The following is an 18,872-nucleotide window of genomic DNA, read 5'->3' on the forward strand; positions in this document are numbered from 1 at the left end:
CTCACTAACGTCTTGCTTGACTAACTTCTGGGCCTGGGAAACGAACTGACTGTCCCCGGACTAACCTTTAGATAATACCAGGTGGAGAGAATACCAAGAGAAAGCTGTATGGAGGAAAAGTACTGGAACTAAGATGTATGGGAAAATATTAAAACAAAGATGTGTGACATAGGGCTAACTAACCGCAAAATTCTGCTTCTGTACAATGCTTATTTGCTATCCCCACCTGAATGCACCCGGAGAGCCTACGTGCCAACCAGGATGCAGACCAAGCCTTAAAAACCCAATCCCTTAAGCACGTGGGGCTGCTCTCAGAAACCCATGTTGGGACACTGAGGTAGTTGCTGGCTGGCTCTTCAGAAAAAGGACTCTGCTGTAAATTTGGCTTGTTTGGCAGTGTGGTCTTCATGGAACTCCTGGGCACAACATTTATGCCCCTCCTCCTCCCTATGGGGTGAGAAAAGAGGGAGGCAACCCGAAAAGAATCCCTGTGAAGGTTGGTGCCCCAGTGCTCCCCCACATAAAGTGGGTCCAGGCAGTTGTCTTATCTAAATGGCTGAGGGCCCAGTATCACCAGCACTGGTGCTGTTGCTGGTGAGACAGGAAGCAGGGGTCTTAAAGGGTGCCCAGGTGACACAGGGTCGTGGGTGCTCCTCCCTATTTCCTCATCAGGTGAGGAATGGGCACCAAGTGGGCTTTCTGGCTGGTGAGACTGCGGCACAGACCACTGGGGACACAGCTGGGGTTGAAGAGGTGTTTGCTGTAGAGGACTGTGGCCTCAGGGGTCAGCAGGAAGATGACCACTGCTTGTCTTCATCGAGCCCCTGGTGGGTGAGCTAGATTGGCACAATGCCAGCAAGGAATGGCCTGTGGCCTTCCCAAGGGCAACTTCTATAGTAGGGCACCTCTGGCCACCTCCTGCCCACACCTCTTCACATAAAGGAATGTCAGAGGAGACAGCATCTGGGAGCAAGCCCCCTGCCCCATGTCTGGAGCCGAAGTCTATCCTGGGGGCACAGGTGGCCAGCTTTGAGTGAAGGAGAGGCCGAGTTTTGCAAATCACTGAGAACTTGGAATAGAGCCTTGTAAGGACCAAAAGAGACCAAAAAATATAGTCGGTTCCACCAGTGTGTGACATGAGGGAGTCCTAGGACAGTGGAGTTTTGGGGAGAGTAAGCATTAGTCCTTGATTCTCTGTGCATCAGTTTCCTCTCCTATAAAATGGGGTGCTCTGACAGTAACCACGTCTACCTCTTAGAGGTGCTGCGGGATTCTTTGAGTTGATCTATGTAAAATCCTTGGACTAGCACCTGACCCGCTGAGAGTCAGTCTGCAGATTGTGACTTCCCCACACATCAGCTGTGTTTTCTTCCCACTTTGTTCAGCATCAGATATCCCTGCAAGAGGGGCAAAGGAGGAGCAGAGGGTTCTCCGGGGCCATGGGGGCCAGGCCATAGGACCCTGGGACAAGCCCAGCCTCTGCCTCCCAGGGCTTTCCGTGGCCCCACTCATGGCCCCCAGGACTGGCGTGGCAGGAGACAGGGCACTGGTGTACACAGAGAAAGTGCACAAAGAACATTTTGCTTTGGAAACAGGGCCAGACACTCCATGCTGGGGAGCCTGGTACCCTAAGCATGCCCTTGGCAGCAGGGAGATCATGATGGGCAGACTTCAAAAAGTGAAATTGCAAATAGCACCGGGAGAAAACCTTCCAGAACCTTTTCTCAGAAACTTCTGGTGGATGACCCCAGAATACTGCTTTCCAACTGTCCACTTTCGGTCCCTTAACTAAAAGCCACCTCATCTCACTGGAAATTACTAGGAGAGCGGGGAGGTGAGGATTAATTCCTGTTTTTCTTCCCTCATGGATGACTTAAAGTGGGAAATCTGGAGGGAGGTCTCGCACTCAGTGATGGAGGCTGTACCAAGTGAACGTGGCTTTTCCTGTTTAAACCCAAGTTGATTCCATAGGCTAAAAGCCCATTTAGAAGCACCTGGGCTCTGGGCAGCAAGCAGTCCCCGCAGGGTAAGCAGGAGCTGGACTGTTAGGGAAATGGCAACCTCCCCCAGGGCCCAAGGGTCTGTTCCTCCCCAGAACAGTAAGACAATCAGTCGGGCCAAGAGGTGAAGTTCTCGTTTATTGTTGCGGCAACTCTTATACAGACATTAGCATTTAGTTAAATAAAGGAAGGTAGCACATTTAATATATCACAACCCCAAACCAGATGACTGTGGCCACGGTACGGAGGGAGGAGGAAGGGGGAGGGCCAGGCTGGTGACCAGACTGTCAGAGAAAGTACATTCAGTGGGTGTGCGGTGTCGACATTCCAGGCTCACGTGTAGATATAGTTTATTTATATATTTATTTATATTTATATATAGAGATCGTCGAGTTTTGTGTATACAAAGAACAATATTGTTACAAATACAATACTATACTTCTCCCCACGCTTTACAATAAGCTCTATTTCGCCCCCTTTACAGAACAATAGTACAGGTTCATACTCTAGGTGCTGTGCTAAGTATGTACAAGAAAGTTCATTCCCACGCGGTCCTCACACACTGCCTTGATGGAGGGGAAGTAAGATCAGAGTCGTGTGCTCGAGTTGATCCAAACCAGGCGAGCAGACAGACGAGAAACTCACACCGACAAGCGGCCTTGTGAACGTGAGCACACACATCTGGGGAGAGGCGGCCCCTGGTTGTAAACATTGGTAACGGCTACACCACTGGGTCGAGGGACCCGGGCAGGGCTCGGTGGATGGTTTTGTCAGTGGGTCAGGGAACCAGGGGGTGTCAGTGCCAAGGAGGCTGAGGGGGAGGAGCAGCAATGGGGGAGGTAGTAGGTTACTCTGGGACTCCCTGAAGGCGGTGTTGATGGACAACGTTCAGAAAGCAAACCTGTCTGCGGAGACACAGCGCCCCTGTGATGTGCGCCATCCCCGAGGAGGAAGGTGTCACGTGAGAAGTGGGCTCCGGGTACTGTTTTTTTGGGGTTCCTTCCTCTCCTGAACCCAAGGCTGCCAGTGGCTCCCTGAAATGCTCACACTGAGAAGGCAGAAGCAGGGTGGGTTCTGCCACATCCTGCCTGGACCAGGACAGGGAGGCGGACCTGGGAGTCTGTCCCCAGAGCTGAGTCACCAGCATGTCCCAGCTGAGTGGCCAGAGTGGCTTTGTGCCCTCGTAGTTTTGGGGAAGGCTGCTTTGTACATAATCTTCCCCATTACACGGGGTATTTGGATATTTACATATATAAATATATATACTGGGATGTCAGAAGGGAGAGACCACCATGTCTCTTGGGACTTTTGGAAATGGAGTGACTCACTTGTAGGACTCCCAGGTCAACCAGGCCTGGGCTCACTCCCTTCATCCAGCGTAGCCGGGGAAAAGGATGCACTTTTGCTGGGTGCACCTGTCTCACGCTCCGGCAGCTTTCACTCCCCAGGTGTGAGGAAACACTAACACAAAAGAATGTGGTGGGCAATAATCTTACTCTTCCGCTAAAATCTTAGTCCTCTAGAAAAGCTTACAGAATTGGCTTTCTCAGCACCTCTCAAAAGAAGTTGACAAGATTTTTGTGCAACAGGAATAGAAAGTATATTCTCTCTTTTCTCCTTGAGGTGAAGATTCTTAGTTGTAATTACTTGGGGGACATATAGGGATGTGCTAGTTGAGATCCCACAGGGGGCCTCTGTGGTGCTTGTCCAGGTGGCCCGAGTGGCCTCCCAGGAGCAGATAGCCCTGAGCCCCTGCAATGATCTTTCAAGACTCATGATGCCTGAAATTCCATTGGCAACACTTCATTCCCACTCATCCACTCTCTACGGCATAGGAAAGATGAACTGATGACCCTTTCATATTCCATTCCGTTACCAGATCCTCTAGAGTTGTTATTTCAGGAAAGGCAAACTGAGAACCCGGGCCCTGGTCCCTGATTCTCCCATTTATGGTGGGTCAGCCTTAGGGTTGGCCTGTTGGCAGCACTCCATGAAGCTCTTCAAAGAAGTCCACGGTTCCCAAATAGTCCAGCCTGGCCCCTTGCCCCACCCTATACAGCTCTCCGGAGAAGCAGAAGCCCCTTCCTGGACAAGACACTTGGGCAGCCAGTAGTCACTCTTCATTGGGGCTTTTGTACCACAGTAAAACCCAGAGTTCAGCAGCTGACTCCTTTGAAAGCATTTAGCTTCCCTGATTCTAAGCAGAAAACTTCAGTGAATTGATCACAGAGCTCTCTGGGTGAAGTCTTTTGTTCCTAATCTTGTTATATTCACTTTCCTCCCTCCCTGAAATCCCTTCATTCTTATATAAATACATCTCTCCCAACATTTCTCACTGAATTCCCATTTCCACAGACATAACACAAATATCCTAGATGCAGAGAGCAAGGGAACGCATTAATATTACAAAATATATTAGCTTCTCTTCCCCCATCTCTACTGAGGTCATGAATGAAACAGAACAAAAACAAAACAAACCACGCCCCACATGAAAACAAAATGCTCTTTGGACCAAGAATAAGTGAAAACTGGCTCAGAATAATACTATTACTAAAACATCTGCACTGAACTCCGACGGAATCCATAAATATGAGGCACCTGATGAATACATGTAACATTCCACACAAGTTGAAAACTCTCAGACTCACGAGGCAGCAAGATATTGTTTCTGGAACACATTCTGGGGATTCTTAGGCATAGCTTGAGGTCATTATTGTCCCCTTAATTTTGTGGCTTATGTACTGTTCTGGCCTTTTAAATATCACATCCTGCCTCACTAGGCCCTGAGTGGAGAGGAAAGTTGGTTTCACCTTAGCCCAAGAAACAGGACCCTGCGTATCCAGAGCCTCATCTTCTAGGGGAGCAGTCTGTCCTTCCTAGACTGTGTGTGTGTGTCTGTGTGTAATGTGTGTCTGCGTGTGTGTGGGTGTGGTAGGTTAGAGAGTCCAGCAGAGCACTTTAAGCCAAGGTGGTGCAGGGAGGGCCAGCCTTTGGCCGCAGAGAGGGCATCTCTCTTGGGATCAGGCTGACCAGCCCCTGCATGCTGACCGCCTGTGAGGTGAAGGGGTCTCCTGAATGGTGGGTCTCCCCGGGGCTCTGTGGGCCTGATTTTCACTCATCTCCTTAGGGCGGGGAGGCGGCCAGGGTGAAGTGCAAGTGAGACTGTGTGTATGTGCTCGAGAGAGGCAGAACGTACTGCTTGTGTTCATCTAAGGGTTGGTAGTCTTGGGACAACCTGGCAACGCTGTGGCTGCCTCGGGAGTTGCCAGGCTTTCTGCAACACTATGGTATCCTCATCCAAGGCAGTTATTACCCCTTTTACCCTGGGGTGAGAAGGCTTATATTAGAAAACACATAGACATTGAAACTGAAACTAACTACAGAAGAAATTTAAGGTTGGCTCAGAAATTCTGGGCGGAAATAATGTCTGGTGCCCCAACTACATGGCGGGCAGTGCGTAACCTTAATGATGTGGGCTGGTCCCCCATTACCACCATATTCCCATAAATCCATTAGAGGAGAGTGGAGATCAGCAATTGGATTTTAGGCACTGCTGAATCAGTTTCTTTGCTGCCCATCGGAGCTCCTTCTAAGGAGGGCACTCTTCCCCCTTGGGCAGTGACAGCCCACTTCGGGACCTCCCTCCCCCCCAGAAGGCCCTCCAGGGTGGTCCTAGGTGGATACCAGGTGGAGACTGGCTGCTCTCTATCCTCAAAGGAGCACATACGAAACTTCCCTGGGATTTAAAAGAAAAATGCAAACTGGAGAGAGACAGCAAAGAGGTCCTTGTGGATTCTTCTCTTCCTGGGTAAAACCAAATGCTGGACGCGAGAGGGAAATGTCTCAGTGGACACAGAGAGGCAGCACGAGAAACACAACCACGGTGAGGACAGTCCTCCATGCAGGCCACCGCCCCGTGAGCGTGCGGCTCAGATGTACACGGGCTGCTCCTGGGCTGTCAGCAGTCTGTACATGGCGGCTGGCATCGTCTTCATGTGAATCTGAGGGCAGAGAATGCACTTTAGTGGGGGGATGCGTGGGCACTGCCCCAGGGCGGGAAGAGAGGCCGTGCCTCTCACCACGGGGGGCTTTGAAGATTCCCCCACCCGCAGCCACTGCCAAAGTACCGAATCCACAGGCTTCTTTTTGAATCTTCAAAAGTTTAAGGGTGATAGAAAATAAGCAAGGAGGGAAGGCTTATGTTTGTCAAACAATTACACTGGACTTTAAAAAGCAGAGCATTCTTCAAACTGAAGGAGAAGGACTCTGTGGAGGTCTCGCTGCTTCTGCCTCCCTTACCTCTCTGGGCAGCAGAGGGGAGGACAACCAATCCGCCCCAGCCTGGTGGCTACCACTGCCACCAGCACTGCCAGGGCAAGACTCCAAAGGGCCACTCCGCTGATGAGACCTGCGTCTAAGACTTACATCAGCACACGTGGTGAGATTAACTGGGGAGAACAGAGGCAAGGTGGGCAGCCACAGGCAGAGGCCATCCAAGTCCGAGTGCCGAAAAAAGGAGGCAGCAGGTCATATCTGAGAGAAGGCTGAGGGCGCCCTGACCTCATTCACGGGGTGGCTGTCAGATAGCCGCTCTTTCATAGAGTTAACATTTGGCCAGAGGTAGATAGGTCTGGTTGCTGAGGAGCGTCTGGAATTGGAAAGTTTGCTCAGGAAGGTTCCTGGAAGGCCTACGCAAGGCCAGAAAATAAGTGGAGATTCACCCTGGGCCCTCCCCAGGTCCAGGCCTGCCCCCTACCTCCCCGACAGCATTGGAGAGGATGTGGACGATCTTCTCGTGGGGGGTGGCCACGACGCTCTGCCCGTTGATCTCAATGATCCGATGTCCCACGCGGACGCCTCCTCTCTCCGCTATGCCCCCTCGCATGAGGCTGCATATCTACCAGGGCAAAGGCCAGGTTACACCTCTCAGCATCTCAGAGACTCAGGTGGGGACAGAAGATCTTTCCCAGAAGGCTCCCACCCAGCACTCTGGTCTCAGAGAAGCTGCATCTTTGGGCATTTACATCTTTTAGTTTCTTTCCACAAGAAATGGGCTCTGGGGGCCCGCATGGCCACCTGGTTCATGAAACCTGCACAGAGGCTGCAGCACACCGCTGGCTGTCACAGCACTCTGACACTGAGATGCCTCATCCCAGAGAGTCGGAAAGGGCTGCTTGGGCCTATCAGCATTGCCAGTGAGGCCAGTCAGCCTGGGCAATGCAGTTTAGAGTTACTTCCCACGCTGAACTGTTTCATCCAGCAGCCTGTTTTTTTGGGTCACAACTGCATGAGCCTAAGTGTGGCTGGCTAGAGGGGAGACACCCTTGTAGGCCTTCCCAACTCAATGGCCCTTGTCCCAACTGGCTTCTCCCACAGGTGACAGCGAGTGACATGTGGCCAGGTGCCGCAGTGGCAGAGGCTGCAGGCCAGTGCTCACTGAGTGCTCTCCAGGGCTGAGGGTATAGCCCCCCACCCAACAACTTAAATTTTCCCAAGAGCATGTCTGAATTTCCTGAGTTGACTTTTCCTTTCAGACTATGCAACTTTATTTAAAAGAAGATGCAGAGAAGGCTTCCAGCAACATCTGGCCACAACATGCTCTGTGCTTCTGCGAGTGTGTGGCCCCTCCAATCTCTTGGCTACTCTAGGGCCAAAATATTTCTTAAATGTTTTCCATACTTTAGATAAAACCGAGGGTCCCAGGGGAGCCACATGTGTGATGGATCAGCTCTTCATTCCTGTTCTGAACAACTTTTAGTCTTATTTAAATATGAATAAGGCAAACAGTATAAATGGATAAAAAAAGTCAGAACCAAACCAGGAGGAGTAACCCTAACCCCGTTACTCAGAGACACTGAGGCTACTGGGGGACAAAGAACACAGGAATTGGGGAGGAGGATTTCAACTCTCGCTGGGGATTTCAAGGGTATTTCTAAACCTTAAAATATATGTGGAATGAAATCTGAATTACCTAGGACTCTCAACTGAGAGTTAAAAGAAGAGGGTTCTTCAGTCTGGGAGACCAATACAAAGAAGGGGAGGGCACATTCTATAAAATTAAGAAGGTTACAGAGAACATTTGCCACAAAAGCCCAGAAGTACTGTGAATCAAGAACAAGGAAAACCAGGATAAAAAAATGAGTATTATAGAGTTTCTGTTGGGATAACGGAAAGAAAATAGTGGTGAGGGTTGTCCAACATTGTGAGTGAACTTAATGCCACAGAATCGTATACTTAACAACAGTTAAAATTGTAAATTTTAGGTTATTCATACTTTACTGCTATTAAAAAAATAAAATATAAGGAAGTATTATTTTAAAGTAGTCAGCCACGTGATCCAAATACTCTGTACCTAAAGAGGTAGGTTACAAAGGCCAATTGGCTAAGGATAGGTCATTTATACAAAACAGCCCCTCAGCCTGGGCTGTATACTGCACTGGACCGCAGGGAGCTCTGAGGAGGGGTTGTACTGGGCCCCCAGTGCCCCACAGCCCCTGGCCTGAGATTCACAGCAGCCTTGTGGCGGCCTCTGTGTGCAGGCTGTGTGGACGGCTGTAGGCCCCAGAGCAGAGGAACCCTTGGTGGGTATATCCCAAACTCGCTCCAGGTGGTGGCAGCTGGGAGGGCAGCCCCGCATCACAGAAACTCTGGGCTCAGGGCAGCATTCTCTGCCCAAAGGGACTCTGTCCACAGAGGGAGCTGAGCCTGCCTTTATCCACTCAGCCCTTTCCTTCATGGGTTCTTTCAGAAAACAGACTGGCTTAAAAGAGAAAAAGACCAAAGGTTGTGCTACATTTATTTGTCAGTGTTTTGGAAAAGGGTGTAGAGAGTGTGGTACTTACAATTCCATTCTGGACACTGAAGCCCAGCTGATAGCGAAGGTCTGGTCTCCTGATCAGCACGGTGGTCACCGGAGGACATCTCACGATATTCAGCTTCACCCGGGACTGATTCTTTAAGCCCTGAAAGCAAGTACAATACGGTGGGTGGTGACTGCTGATGCAGATAGAATCAACAGGAGCAGCCAGCACCGGGCCGGAGGAGCCTCGGCGAGTCTCCCGGGGGACCTGCTGCCTGTGGCACTGAGCTGGGACAATCACTGCCAGCGTTTGCCAACCCAAGAGAGAACTGCATAGAGGTGTTCAACCCATGGCTCGCAGGCTGCATGCAGATTACGTGAGGACTGCTTTGCTTATCTGTGGTGGCAAATGTCACGAAAATTATGCATGGATCTTTTTTTTCCCTCCCCATCAGCTTTTGTCAGTGTTTGTGTATTTAATGTGTGGCTCAAGGCAACTCTTCTTCCAATATGGTGCACAGAAGAAAAAAGGCTGGACGCCCTTGGAAGTTGCCCTTTCAGCCCATGTAGAGATCCGTGTGCTGTGGGCAACGTTATAGGAAACGGGCCGTGTTGCAGGGAGAGGACAGAAGTGGTAGCTGTGCCATTCTGAGCACATGCTCTGTGCGTTTTGTGGCTTGCAGGAAGAAAGGAGCACGTTCTCTTTCGGGAGACAGACAAGTGGAAAGGAAATGGACTTTTTCTCTGAAAGGCAAACTCCAGCAGTGACTCTGAACAAAGGACAACTAATTCATAGCTACTGGGCTGATGGGCTCTCATAGACCTCTTCCCTGGTCTCTCTGCCTGGTGCAGATTTTACAGCTTATCAACCTTCCCTCAGCACCTGGGCACTCCCAGCAGCGTGGGCCTCCTGTCCTCCTTGAGAGAGCAGGTGTCGATGGGGACAGAAGGAGAATACGTGTTGGAGATTATCTGTGGTTTTGTGACCCTTGATGACTTGTACCCTCCTTCTGAGTCAGAATTGAGTGTAGAGGGAAAGCCAGTTTGACTATGAAAAAGAGACTGGTCTGAAAGCGTGTTTAGAGCTTCCTCCAGCCAACCATGGGCTCAACTGAGCTCATGCTAGGGTTCCTGTCCCCTGATCACACTCATGACAGTGACAGAACCCTGGTCTGCTCAGGAACATCTCCTTTAGTAAATCATCAGTGACCCTCACTTGGGTGTGGTGCAGAAGGGGAGGTTTGCTCCTGTAGCCGACCAACTTACCTGTTAGCCTCACCCTAAGAGAAGGGTGCCAGGCAAAAGTAAATTAGTCCACCTTCCAGATCTCCCCAGACTGCCCTGCTTAATGACCTCCTACTTGCCAGCTGGTAAAGAATGGCCCACAGCAGGTGCTTCCCAAACCCTTCCAGGCATGGCACGGGAGACACGCTACTGCTCCTGGCTGTGCTCTGAAGTGCCTGCCCGACTGGATGCCATGTAGTAAGGCTGGATGACTGGGTGTGGTGCAAGCTCGGCCACAGCTCCTCTCCTCCAAAGGGCCCAGGGTGGGGCCGAAGCTGTTCCTGAGAGATAGTGCTATGGGATGGGCCCCAATGTGCAGGGATTCCGGGATGAGGTGGGCCCTATTCTACCCAAGTCTCCACTGTCCCCTGACAGTACTGATCAATGCACAAATGGGTCCAGTTGTATCCTCTATGCAGGGGTGCTCAAACTTTTTAAACAGGGGGCCAGTTCACTGTCCCTCAGACCATTGAAGGGCTGGACTATAGTTAAAAAAAAACCTATGGACAAATTCCTATGCAAACTGCACATATCTTGTTTTGAAGTAAAAAACACAATGGGAACAAATATAATCACACCACCTCATGTGGCACGTGGGCTGTAGTTTGAGGACCCCTGCTCTATAAGTAAAGTGGAAAGAGGTCTGGGAGAGGGAAGACGGAGCCATAGTATGCCCAGGGGCTGACAGCTTCCATTTCACTCAACCTGTAAAAATCTGCATATTCCACGGCCACTACAAAGTCTTTTCTGTGGGAGGTCAGGACTTACATGTCACATCTTAGAGATGAGGACAGAGACACAGGACCTACTTTGTCCAAGGGCTCTGCAGGTCAGGATTGGGCCTGTGGCTCCCCTGCTCAGGCCACTGCTTCCCTCATAGCACCTTGCCCACTATAGAAGGGAAGGTGGTGTTAGGCGACTTCACTGCAAACAGAATAGAATAGAATTTGTGGAAGACTGCTTTTCTGAGTGGCAGACATGGCCCACACACCTTTTGTTTCTAAGTAATGAAAATATGCTTCAGATTGAGGGATAGATGAGGACGACTTTGCGCCTGGTTATCCAGTGCTACTATGCTTGACCAATGAGTAAACACCAATGGTCCTCAAGCTCCCACTCCTGCAGCATCAGCAGCACCTGGCTACTTGTCAGAAATGCAATTCTGGCTCCATCGCAGACCCACTGAATCAGAAAATGCAGGGGTGAGACCCAGTGATCTGCGTGATAACGAGTCTCTCAAGTGTTTCTGCTGCACGCTCAATTTTGAAAACCGGTGTGTTTCTCTGAGTGTGTCCTCTTTTTCATCCACTTAGTAAATATTTATTCTTCACTTGCTGTGTACCAAGAAATGTGTTAGGCACTGGAGATTTGGCGATTGGAGAGGGGAGCCCTCTCCTGAGCCTCCAAGAGCTCAGGGGAGGGCTGGGCAAGAGAGAAGAGGAGGCTTGAGTCCCTTCACCTCTCTCTACAATCATGCACCAGGAGACCAGGAATTTGTGGGAACCAAGGGCTAGGAAAACTAAAGACAGGAGCATGTTGTTAGAATCTCAACCCTTCGGGCAAAGCCACCTGCTTTAAATATTTACACTCATTAACTACTGGGATTATTTAGGTATGCTTGGGTGATGCAGAAAATGCTACCTGACACACCAAAAAGCAAGAGAATGACTCTATTTTCTCAATGTTGCCTAAAAAACTTCACATTACTCTGGTGGGGTCTTTCCTTCTATGTGAATTGATTTAAGATGCCTGGTATGCCCCTCAGTGAGAGATTTGCTAGATTGAGAAAAATGTGCTGCAAGATGAGGCTTAGAGAAATGGCGATTTGAAATAAGCAGACCATGCATTTGCTCCACCGTGCCTAATCAATGTTTCGAGTTGGGTCCCATTAACTCGGATTTCTGAGCTGCCATTTTATTGGAGGTGCCAATTAAATAAAGGGTCACTTGGTCCCCATGACAACAGTGGAATGGTGCAGCAAATTAAGAAGTATGGTGGGAGGGGAAGGGTAGAGAGGAGGGAGGGGAGAGAAGAGAAGCCAGAGTGGTCTCTATAGCAACGGGAGAGCAGAACCATGATCACCCTGGGGAAGGCAAGGGAAGCTGGGCCCTGGTCCATAAAAGAACAAAAATCCAGAGGACAGGACCATGGAGGAGGCAATGGCCTGCAAAGAGGAAGCCTGTAGTATGTTTCACCTACTGGTAATTATGCTTTGGGAATTAATTAGGACAGAAAAAATAAATAGCAGAAAACAAGTAATAAAGATAATAAGATATCTATAACTCTACCCTAGAAATCAGTTCAATTTCCTATAACCCAGGGAGGGGGGAAAGGCCAACCAGAAGTAAGGTATTAAAATGTAGAATACACCAATTTAGACCCCTGTTCTTCAAAGCATAGCCCGCCTACTGGTGATGACACCACCCCGGGAGCTTGCTGAAAATGCAGCATCCCACCACAGACTGGCTCAATCAGAAGCTGCCTTGGAACAAGGTCCCCTGGGTGATTCCAATCAATGTGAGAAGCACTGCTTCATCAGGATGCGAGCTGCTTGTGAAAGTCTCTGCAAAGGGCACCGCGACACATGGAAGCAAATCTGAACACCCAGCCTGAAGGCACCAGGTGCTCCCCTGCAGGGGCCCCCGGGTGGGTGCGGGCCAATGTGGGCCAGTGTGCACATCGGTGCAGGTGCAGGCAGAAAGCAGTGCTCCGTGAGAGTGGGCGGTGCCTGTGGCTCAGAGGAATAGGGCACTGGCCCCACATACCGGAGGTGGCAGGTTCAAACCCGGCCCCAGCCAAAAAATTGGAAAAAAAATGCAATAGTAGCCACTGAAGACAGGCTGCCTGTGCTGTCCCCAGTGGTGGTACTCTTCCCCTAGCCAGGACAGACCACGATGGGCCTCGCACTTTGCCCTTGCACAAAGTGCATGTCCTTGGCACTGAGGAAGCTTCACTGCGCTCTCACCAGGCCTGCCCTGCCACGGACTTCTCTGGGGACCATGAACGCACTGCTTTGCATACTCTCCGTCTCCATCAGTTACATCTCTCTCGTCACCTTCTCATTTTCTGGTTCCACAGAGACTGCCTTTATAGGCATCAAAGTTCAGCTCCTCAAACAAAACTTTTCCTCTCAGGAGACTTCTGAGACAGAGGTCTTGCTGTCCTTTGTTTTCACCTTGATGCTGTGATCCCCATGCTGTGGCACAGGAAGTCAGGCTGCCCTCTTGGGCTCAGGCCTTCCTCCTAATATGCGTACAGATGAGGTAGGGAGGGGCGCAATGGGGATTGGGTCTCGCTCGCCAGCTTGAGCAAGTCACCTGGGCCTTTGGGGTCTCAGATGGTCATCATCTGTGGACCTAGTGTTTCCTATCTCCCTCGTGGGCTGTGCTGAGGAGGAAAGTTGGTGCTTCGAACCAGCCACAACCTGGGGCCTCTCCAGGACTGTTTCTGGCCCAGTCCCTCCCCACCTTCACTGGAGGTATTCCCTTGTCTTAGCCTGTTCTTAGTCTCCTAGGACGAAGTACCACAGGCCAGGAGTCTTATAAACTACGGGCATTTATGTCTTATACTTCTGAGGCTGGAAGTCTGAGATTGGGGTGTCAGCATGATGGTTCTGGTGAGGGCCCTCTTCCCAGCTGCAGACAGGAGATTCTTAAGTACCTTCACATAGCAAAAAGACAGCAAGAGAGCTTGCAGAGTCCTTTTACAAGGGCACTAATTCCATCTATGAGGGCTCCATCCTCATGACCTAGTCACCTCCCATAGGCCTCACCTCCTAATGGCATCACATTGGGATTAAGGTTTCAACATATGAATTTTTGGGAAACACATTCGGTCCATAACACTTTTGTCCATAATCCTCCACCCCAAACTTAGATCAACACCCCATGAACTTTCTACTCCTCCAACCTCCTACTCTCATTAAGTTCTCTCCTATGTGGAAACTCTCTACCCCTAAGGCAGGGTTTCTGGACCTCAGCACTGTAGACATCTGGGGCTGATAATTCTTTGCTGTGGCTTTTTCCTGTACATTGTTGGAAGTTTGACAGTGTCCCTGGTGTCCACCCCCTGGATGCCAGGAGCTCCTTCTCCTCCTCAGTGATAACCAAAATAGTCTCCAGATATTTGGGAGTATACAAGATCACCATTGACTGAGAACTACTGCCCCATGGTTGGGCCTTGGATCTAGAATTTGACCAGACACTCTTCCTGGGATGACTATGTATTGAGGCAGGATGTCAGGTAGCTGATGAGCTCGGGTGATTACATCTCTCTCTCTCTCTCCCTCAGCTTCCTAATGTGAAGAGTGGGCATAGCTGCAGTGCCTGCCCCAGAGAAGGCTGCAGTGAGGGCACAGGGAGCTCATCCATGTGTATTCCTGGAGTGGCATCAGGTGCATGGCACAGATCACTGTTAGCCCTCTGTCCTTTCACCTCTCCCCAACCAGACCTAGCTCCCTAGGGTGGGGATTATACTTCTTGTGTCTCTGGGTACCACTGCCCTTGGCAGTTCTCACGTGTGCACGCAAGGTGTGCAGCAAGTAACTTGCTTACCGGTGGGAGAGAGAGACCCCAAAGTGGGTTGGTCCTGCCTCCCCATGCCTAGTCACTCTTTGCCTTCCCACACCGTCATGGCAGCACCCAACCAGCCTTCTCAGCCCAGGCTTGAACCCCGTCTCTCCCTGGCTCAATGCCAGCCCATTGGCCATTAATTCAAGCAGAAACTTGCAAGGGCCATTTTTCCTTTCTGCTACTGACCTAGGTCTTACTCCTTCAAAGTCGATTTAAATATCACGTAAAATTGTCCCTCTTATTGCTTACAGCCTTTCCCCTCCATGTTGCTATCAGGGCCACTTTCTTGTCTGTAATTACCCTCCACACGCATACCACCAGCCCCGCTTCACCACGGCTCAGCTCAGCACCGCACAGAGGCCCAATGAAACATGTCTGAATGAGTATGCATGTTCCAAGAAAATTCTCTAATCTTATCTTTAATGTATGTTAAGCAAGAGGTAAAATTCACTTAGGTAGAAGAAGCAACAAAAAGAGATTAAAGGAGGCCAATGAGGACTATGTCTTTCTAGGTATGATTATCTTATGTGGAATTCGAATTTAATCTGTTTCATTAAAAACAAAGAGACACCATTCCTATGTATACACTCACCTTCACCTCCCACTCAGGCTCCCCCCAACCCCCAGGAGGCTGGATTTTGGGATCTTCTTTTGTTCATAATGACTACTGTATGAATCCACTCCTTCTCCCCTCTCTCTCTCTCTCTCTCTCTCTCTTTGTCTCTGGGATAGTGCTGGGATTGACTGGTGATGCCTGCCATAAGCATACTCTCTGTCTCACACACGCAGCCCCCCCACCCCCCACACACAGATAGCTATGTTCTAGCTAATAGTCTTCCAGAAAACCCCTGTAGGACCAAAGGAAGCTGTTCAACCCCAGTCCATCCACAGTGTGCTGCTGGGGTCTGAGAGGCTTCAGTGGAGGGCAACTATTTTTGGTCACACTGGCCATGCAGTCAGCAAGTACCAATGTGCTCAAAAGACTACACATGGCTGCTTCATTTCAGGGTGAAAATCTAATTTTTCTCAAATATTTACATGTAATTTTCCTTTAAATAACTTTTCTTACTCTTACATCATAGTATCAGTTCAGGTTGAGCAAGAAATATGTATGCTAGGGAAGAAAAGGAACACACGGACTAGAATGTTTCCTTCTTCTTATGGCAACCAGCACATGGGGATAGCAGTACAGAGGCTCTGGAGGAGGACAGACTCACCAGCATCATAGCCAGGGCCACTTGAAGGAAAAAGTGCTCTCAGATCTGAAGTATTCTGATGATTTTTAATAGGGATGGCAAGTCATGTCAAGTACATCTGGCTGACCATAAGTGATGGTATGGATTACTGAGATGAGAAAAGTTCTATTAAGGCTGATTCTAGGCTTAGTGGGATAATGCTGGGATTGACTGGTGATGTCTGCCATGAGCACGCTCTCAGATATGTTACGTGAGCTAATATACCAGCCCTGATCTAAAATCAATTTCAGGAAAGAATCTGTAAACAACAACTTGTGTCTCCCTTGGAGCCTGACACTTAGGATACATTCATAGATAGTACTGATTAGATGCCATCACATTCCATGTCATTTTGGGTCTATAATAACAGCCGACTTTTCCCATGTTCAGGTACCTTAATAATGCTCTGGCAGGTGGACAGAGGCAGGCCCACCAAGCTGGTGCCATTAATGGACATGATCTGGTCCCCAATATTCAGCTTCCCCGACTTCTCTGCAGGGCCTCCATGCATCATGCTGGCGATGATCACGGTGGGTAGGATGGACCCCCAGCCAGACTCCACGATCACCACCCCTAGGATTTCTCCTTTCTGCTTCTCTACGAAAACCTACAAGGAAAGAAATATCAGAAAGCCCGAATCAGCAACCATCTGGGGTGGTGGCAGAAATCAAAGCCTCTCCCCCTTTTCCTTCAGCCAGGGGAATCCCTGTCTTCTCTGCATTCCACAGCACTTGGAATTTATAAGAAACAATTTCACATGGTCTGCACTCTTTTTTTTTTTGTAATTTACTTTTTCACATAAGCAATCCTGCCTCAGCACACAGCCATGAGGGGCACCAGGTTTTTTTTTTTTTAATTAAAAACATTTTTTTTGTATTCCTAGTGGCCAGGGAAAGAGGCTGTGTCTGTTATGGTTTTCAGAAATAGCTTTTTGAATTACATGTGCCGGTCTCCCCCTCCCACAGTGCTTCATAAATTCTGACATTTAAGATTCTTGAGTTAAAAATAAATAAACATACAGAAACACCTCCCTACAATGGAGAAAGTTAAGGGAAAAGAAAAAAAGCGATGCTGAAGTTAATTACAACCAAAAGGTTGGGCATGCACCCAGGAAGGTCGCATCCTGGACACACATGATCTTCTTATGACCTGCAGTGGCAGGGCAGAGAAGGCAGGAGTCAGTGCGGGAGGCCTGTGTTCTGAGGGATGGGGGTGGTTCAGAGTGTCACACAAGGGTAAGACACTTCTTGGGAACATTCCACCAAGAGTGTGTGTGTGTTATTTGTTGGGGCCTGACACAGTCCCCTTCGCAGGCATCTCCCCTCCCCCCAGCTCCTGGCACCCACAGTTGGCCCCTTCCCTGAAGAAGTATCCTCAGCCAAAGAGGAGACACTCCTGTTACAACTTGAGTCGTGTCTTCCCAAAGTTGCAGTATGAAGCCCCGGTACCTGACACTGTGACTTTACTTGGAGATAAGGTCTTTACACAAGTAATTGATTTTAAGTGAGGTTAGGGAAATAGGCCCTCATCCAACATGACTGAAGTCCTTATAAGAGAAAATTTGGACAGAGACACGTGCAGAGGGAAGGCAGCCATCTGAAGCCTTGGAAATAGGCCTGGAACAGAGCCCTCTCTTATGGCTCTCAGAATGAACTGACCCTGTCAACACCTTGCTCTTGGAATCCAGCCTCCAGCTCCGTGACATAATACATTTCTGTCATTTAAGGTACCTCATCTGTGGTACTTCATTACAGCATCACAACTAATATACCCCCTGCCCAACCTTGGTTAGTGGCTGGCATGGGGCACAAAGGCTTGCCAGCACTCTTACCTCAAGGTGGGACACGTCTGTCCTGCAATCTGTACGCTGGAGCTTCCCTTTGGATCAGGGGGAAGCTCTCACCCAGGAAGACCACAATTTTCCTCAGTGCCCCATCACTTGCTTCCCATACTCCCACATAAGCCTCTTGACCAAATTTCCACCTCCAGCTCTGCTTCTGGGAACCTCACCTACATGCACCTTATAGATACTAGTGGACTGGCTGTAAATTCTTTCTACTTTATGGGATAAAGTCTGAACCCCTCATTTAGACTTGCAAGCCCTCCAGGTCTGACCTGGACCTTGTGCTGGTTTCCACATCTCCCTTCCTGTGCCCAGCCCCTGCTATAGCCAAGCCATTCCCTTCCTCACTTCCCAGACAAACCTGGAGCTTTCTGACTCCCATACTTTGGTCCAGCCCTGTTTGCCTCTGCCTTTCCAAATACTCCCCAGACCTCCACACCAGCTCAGATGGCCCTGTCTTCTTCTAGATACTCCTGGAGAGCTTGGTCTAGAGCAGTAAGGGGGTCCCTGGGGGAGCACAGCATCTCTTGTCTGAAACCTGAGATCTGCTCCATTCTGCCAAGTACAATTGGCTTTGACTAGTTCTAGTGCCTGGCACCATCATTTAACTTTGGGTACCCTTCCCTAGACTGCAGTCTTCCCAAGGGCAGAGTTCAGGTCACAGCCACCTCTGGAACTCACCTAAAACTTAGCTCAGGATGTCCAGAAGCAGACGCACTGCCCCTCTGTTTACACCCATCCACAATAGCATGGAGTAACAGAGCCCCAGGAGACAGCAGCTCCTTCACAACGCCCTGCAGCTGCGCACTCCTCACCCTCCACCTGCCTTCACTTCCACAGCAGGGCTGCCCCCTCCCCCCGGACCCCACTTGCTGACCCAGCCCAGAGAATGGCGTCAGGAAAGTACCTACATCTTTGCAGTTTTCCGACTTGGAGAAGTGGATCAGGTCATCATTGTACATGTCCTGGGTGTTGAGCAGGTCACTGTACTCCTTCTGGCTGAGATCTTCGGGGTTAATCCCGTTGGCTCTGAGGAATTCCTGGTAGGCCACACTAAAGGCCTGCCCGATGGACTGTGCAATCAGCTGGGCCTAGAGTAGCAGCCAGAGAGAAAAGGTGGTGGTCAGCGGGCTGATGTCC

At 49.8% G+C, this 18,872-nt stretch overlaps 1 protein-coding gene across 3 annotated transcripts in view; it reads right to left on the reverse strand.

The window, feature by feature from the left end:
• Positions 1–2,118: 2,118 nt before the first annotated feature.
• APBA1 (amyloid beta precursor protein binding family A member 1) overlaps positions 2,119–18,872 on the reverse strand; it is a 248,861-nt gene continuing 232,107 nt past the window's right edge. For all 3 annotated transcript variants that reach the window (XM_053574724.1, XM_053574718.1, XM_053574713.1), the window contains 5 exons: positions 18,644–18,823; positions 16,284–16,496; positions 8,843–8,962; positions 6,757–6,897; positions 2,119–6,001 (listed from right to left, as the gene is read on the reverse strand). In XM_053574724.1, coding sequence (XP_053430699.1) covers positions 5,930–6,001; positions 6,757–6,897; positions 8,843–8,962; positions 16,284–16,496; positions 18,644–18,823 — 726 coding nt within the window. In that variant the 3' untranslated portion in view covers positions 2,119–5,929. The remainder of the gene's footprint in view (positions 6,002–6,756; positions 6,898–8,842; positions 8,963–16,283; positions 16,497–18,643; positions 18,824–18,872) is intronic.

The sequence above is a fragment of the Nycticebus coucang genome, chromosome 2, assembly GCF_027406575.1.
Source record: "Nycticebus coucang isolate mNycCou1 chromosome 2, mNycCou1.pri, whole genome shotgun sequence".
In the NCBI taxonomy this organism is placed as follows: domain Eukaryota; kingdom Metazoa; phylum Chordata; class Mammalia; order Primates; family Lorisidae; genus Nycticebus; species Nycticebus coucang.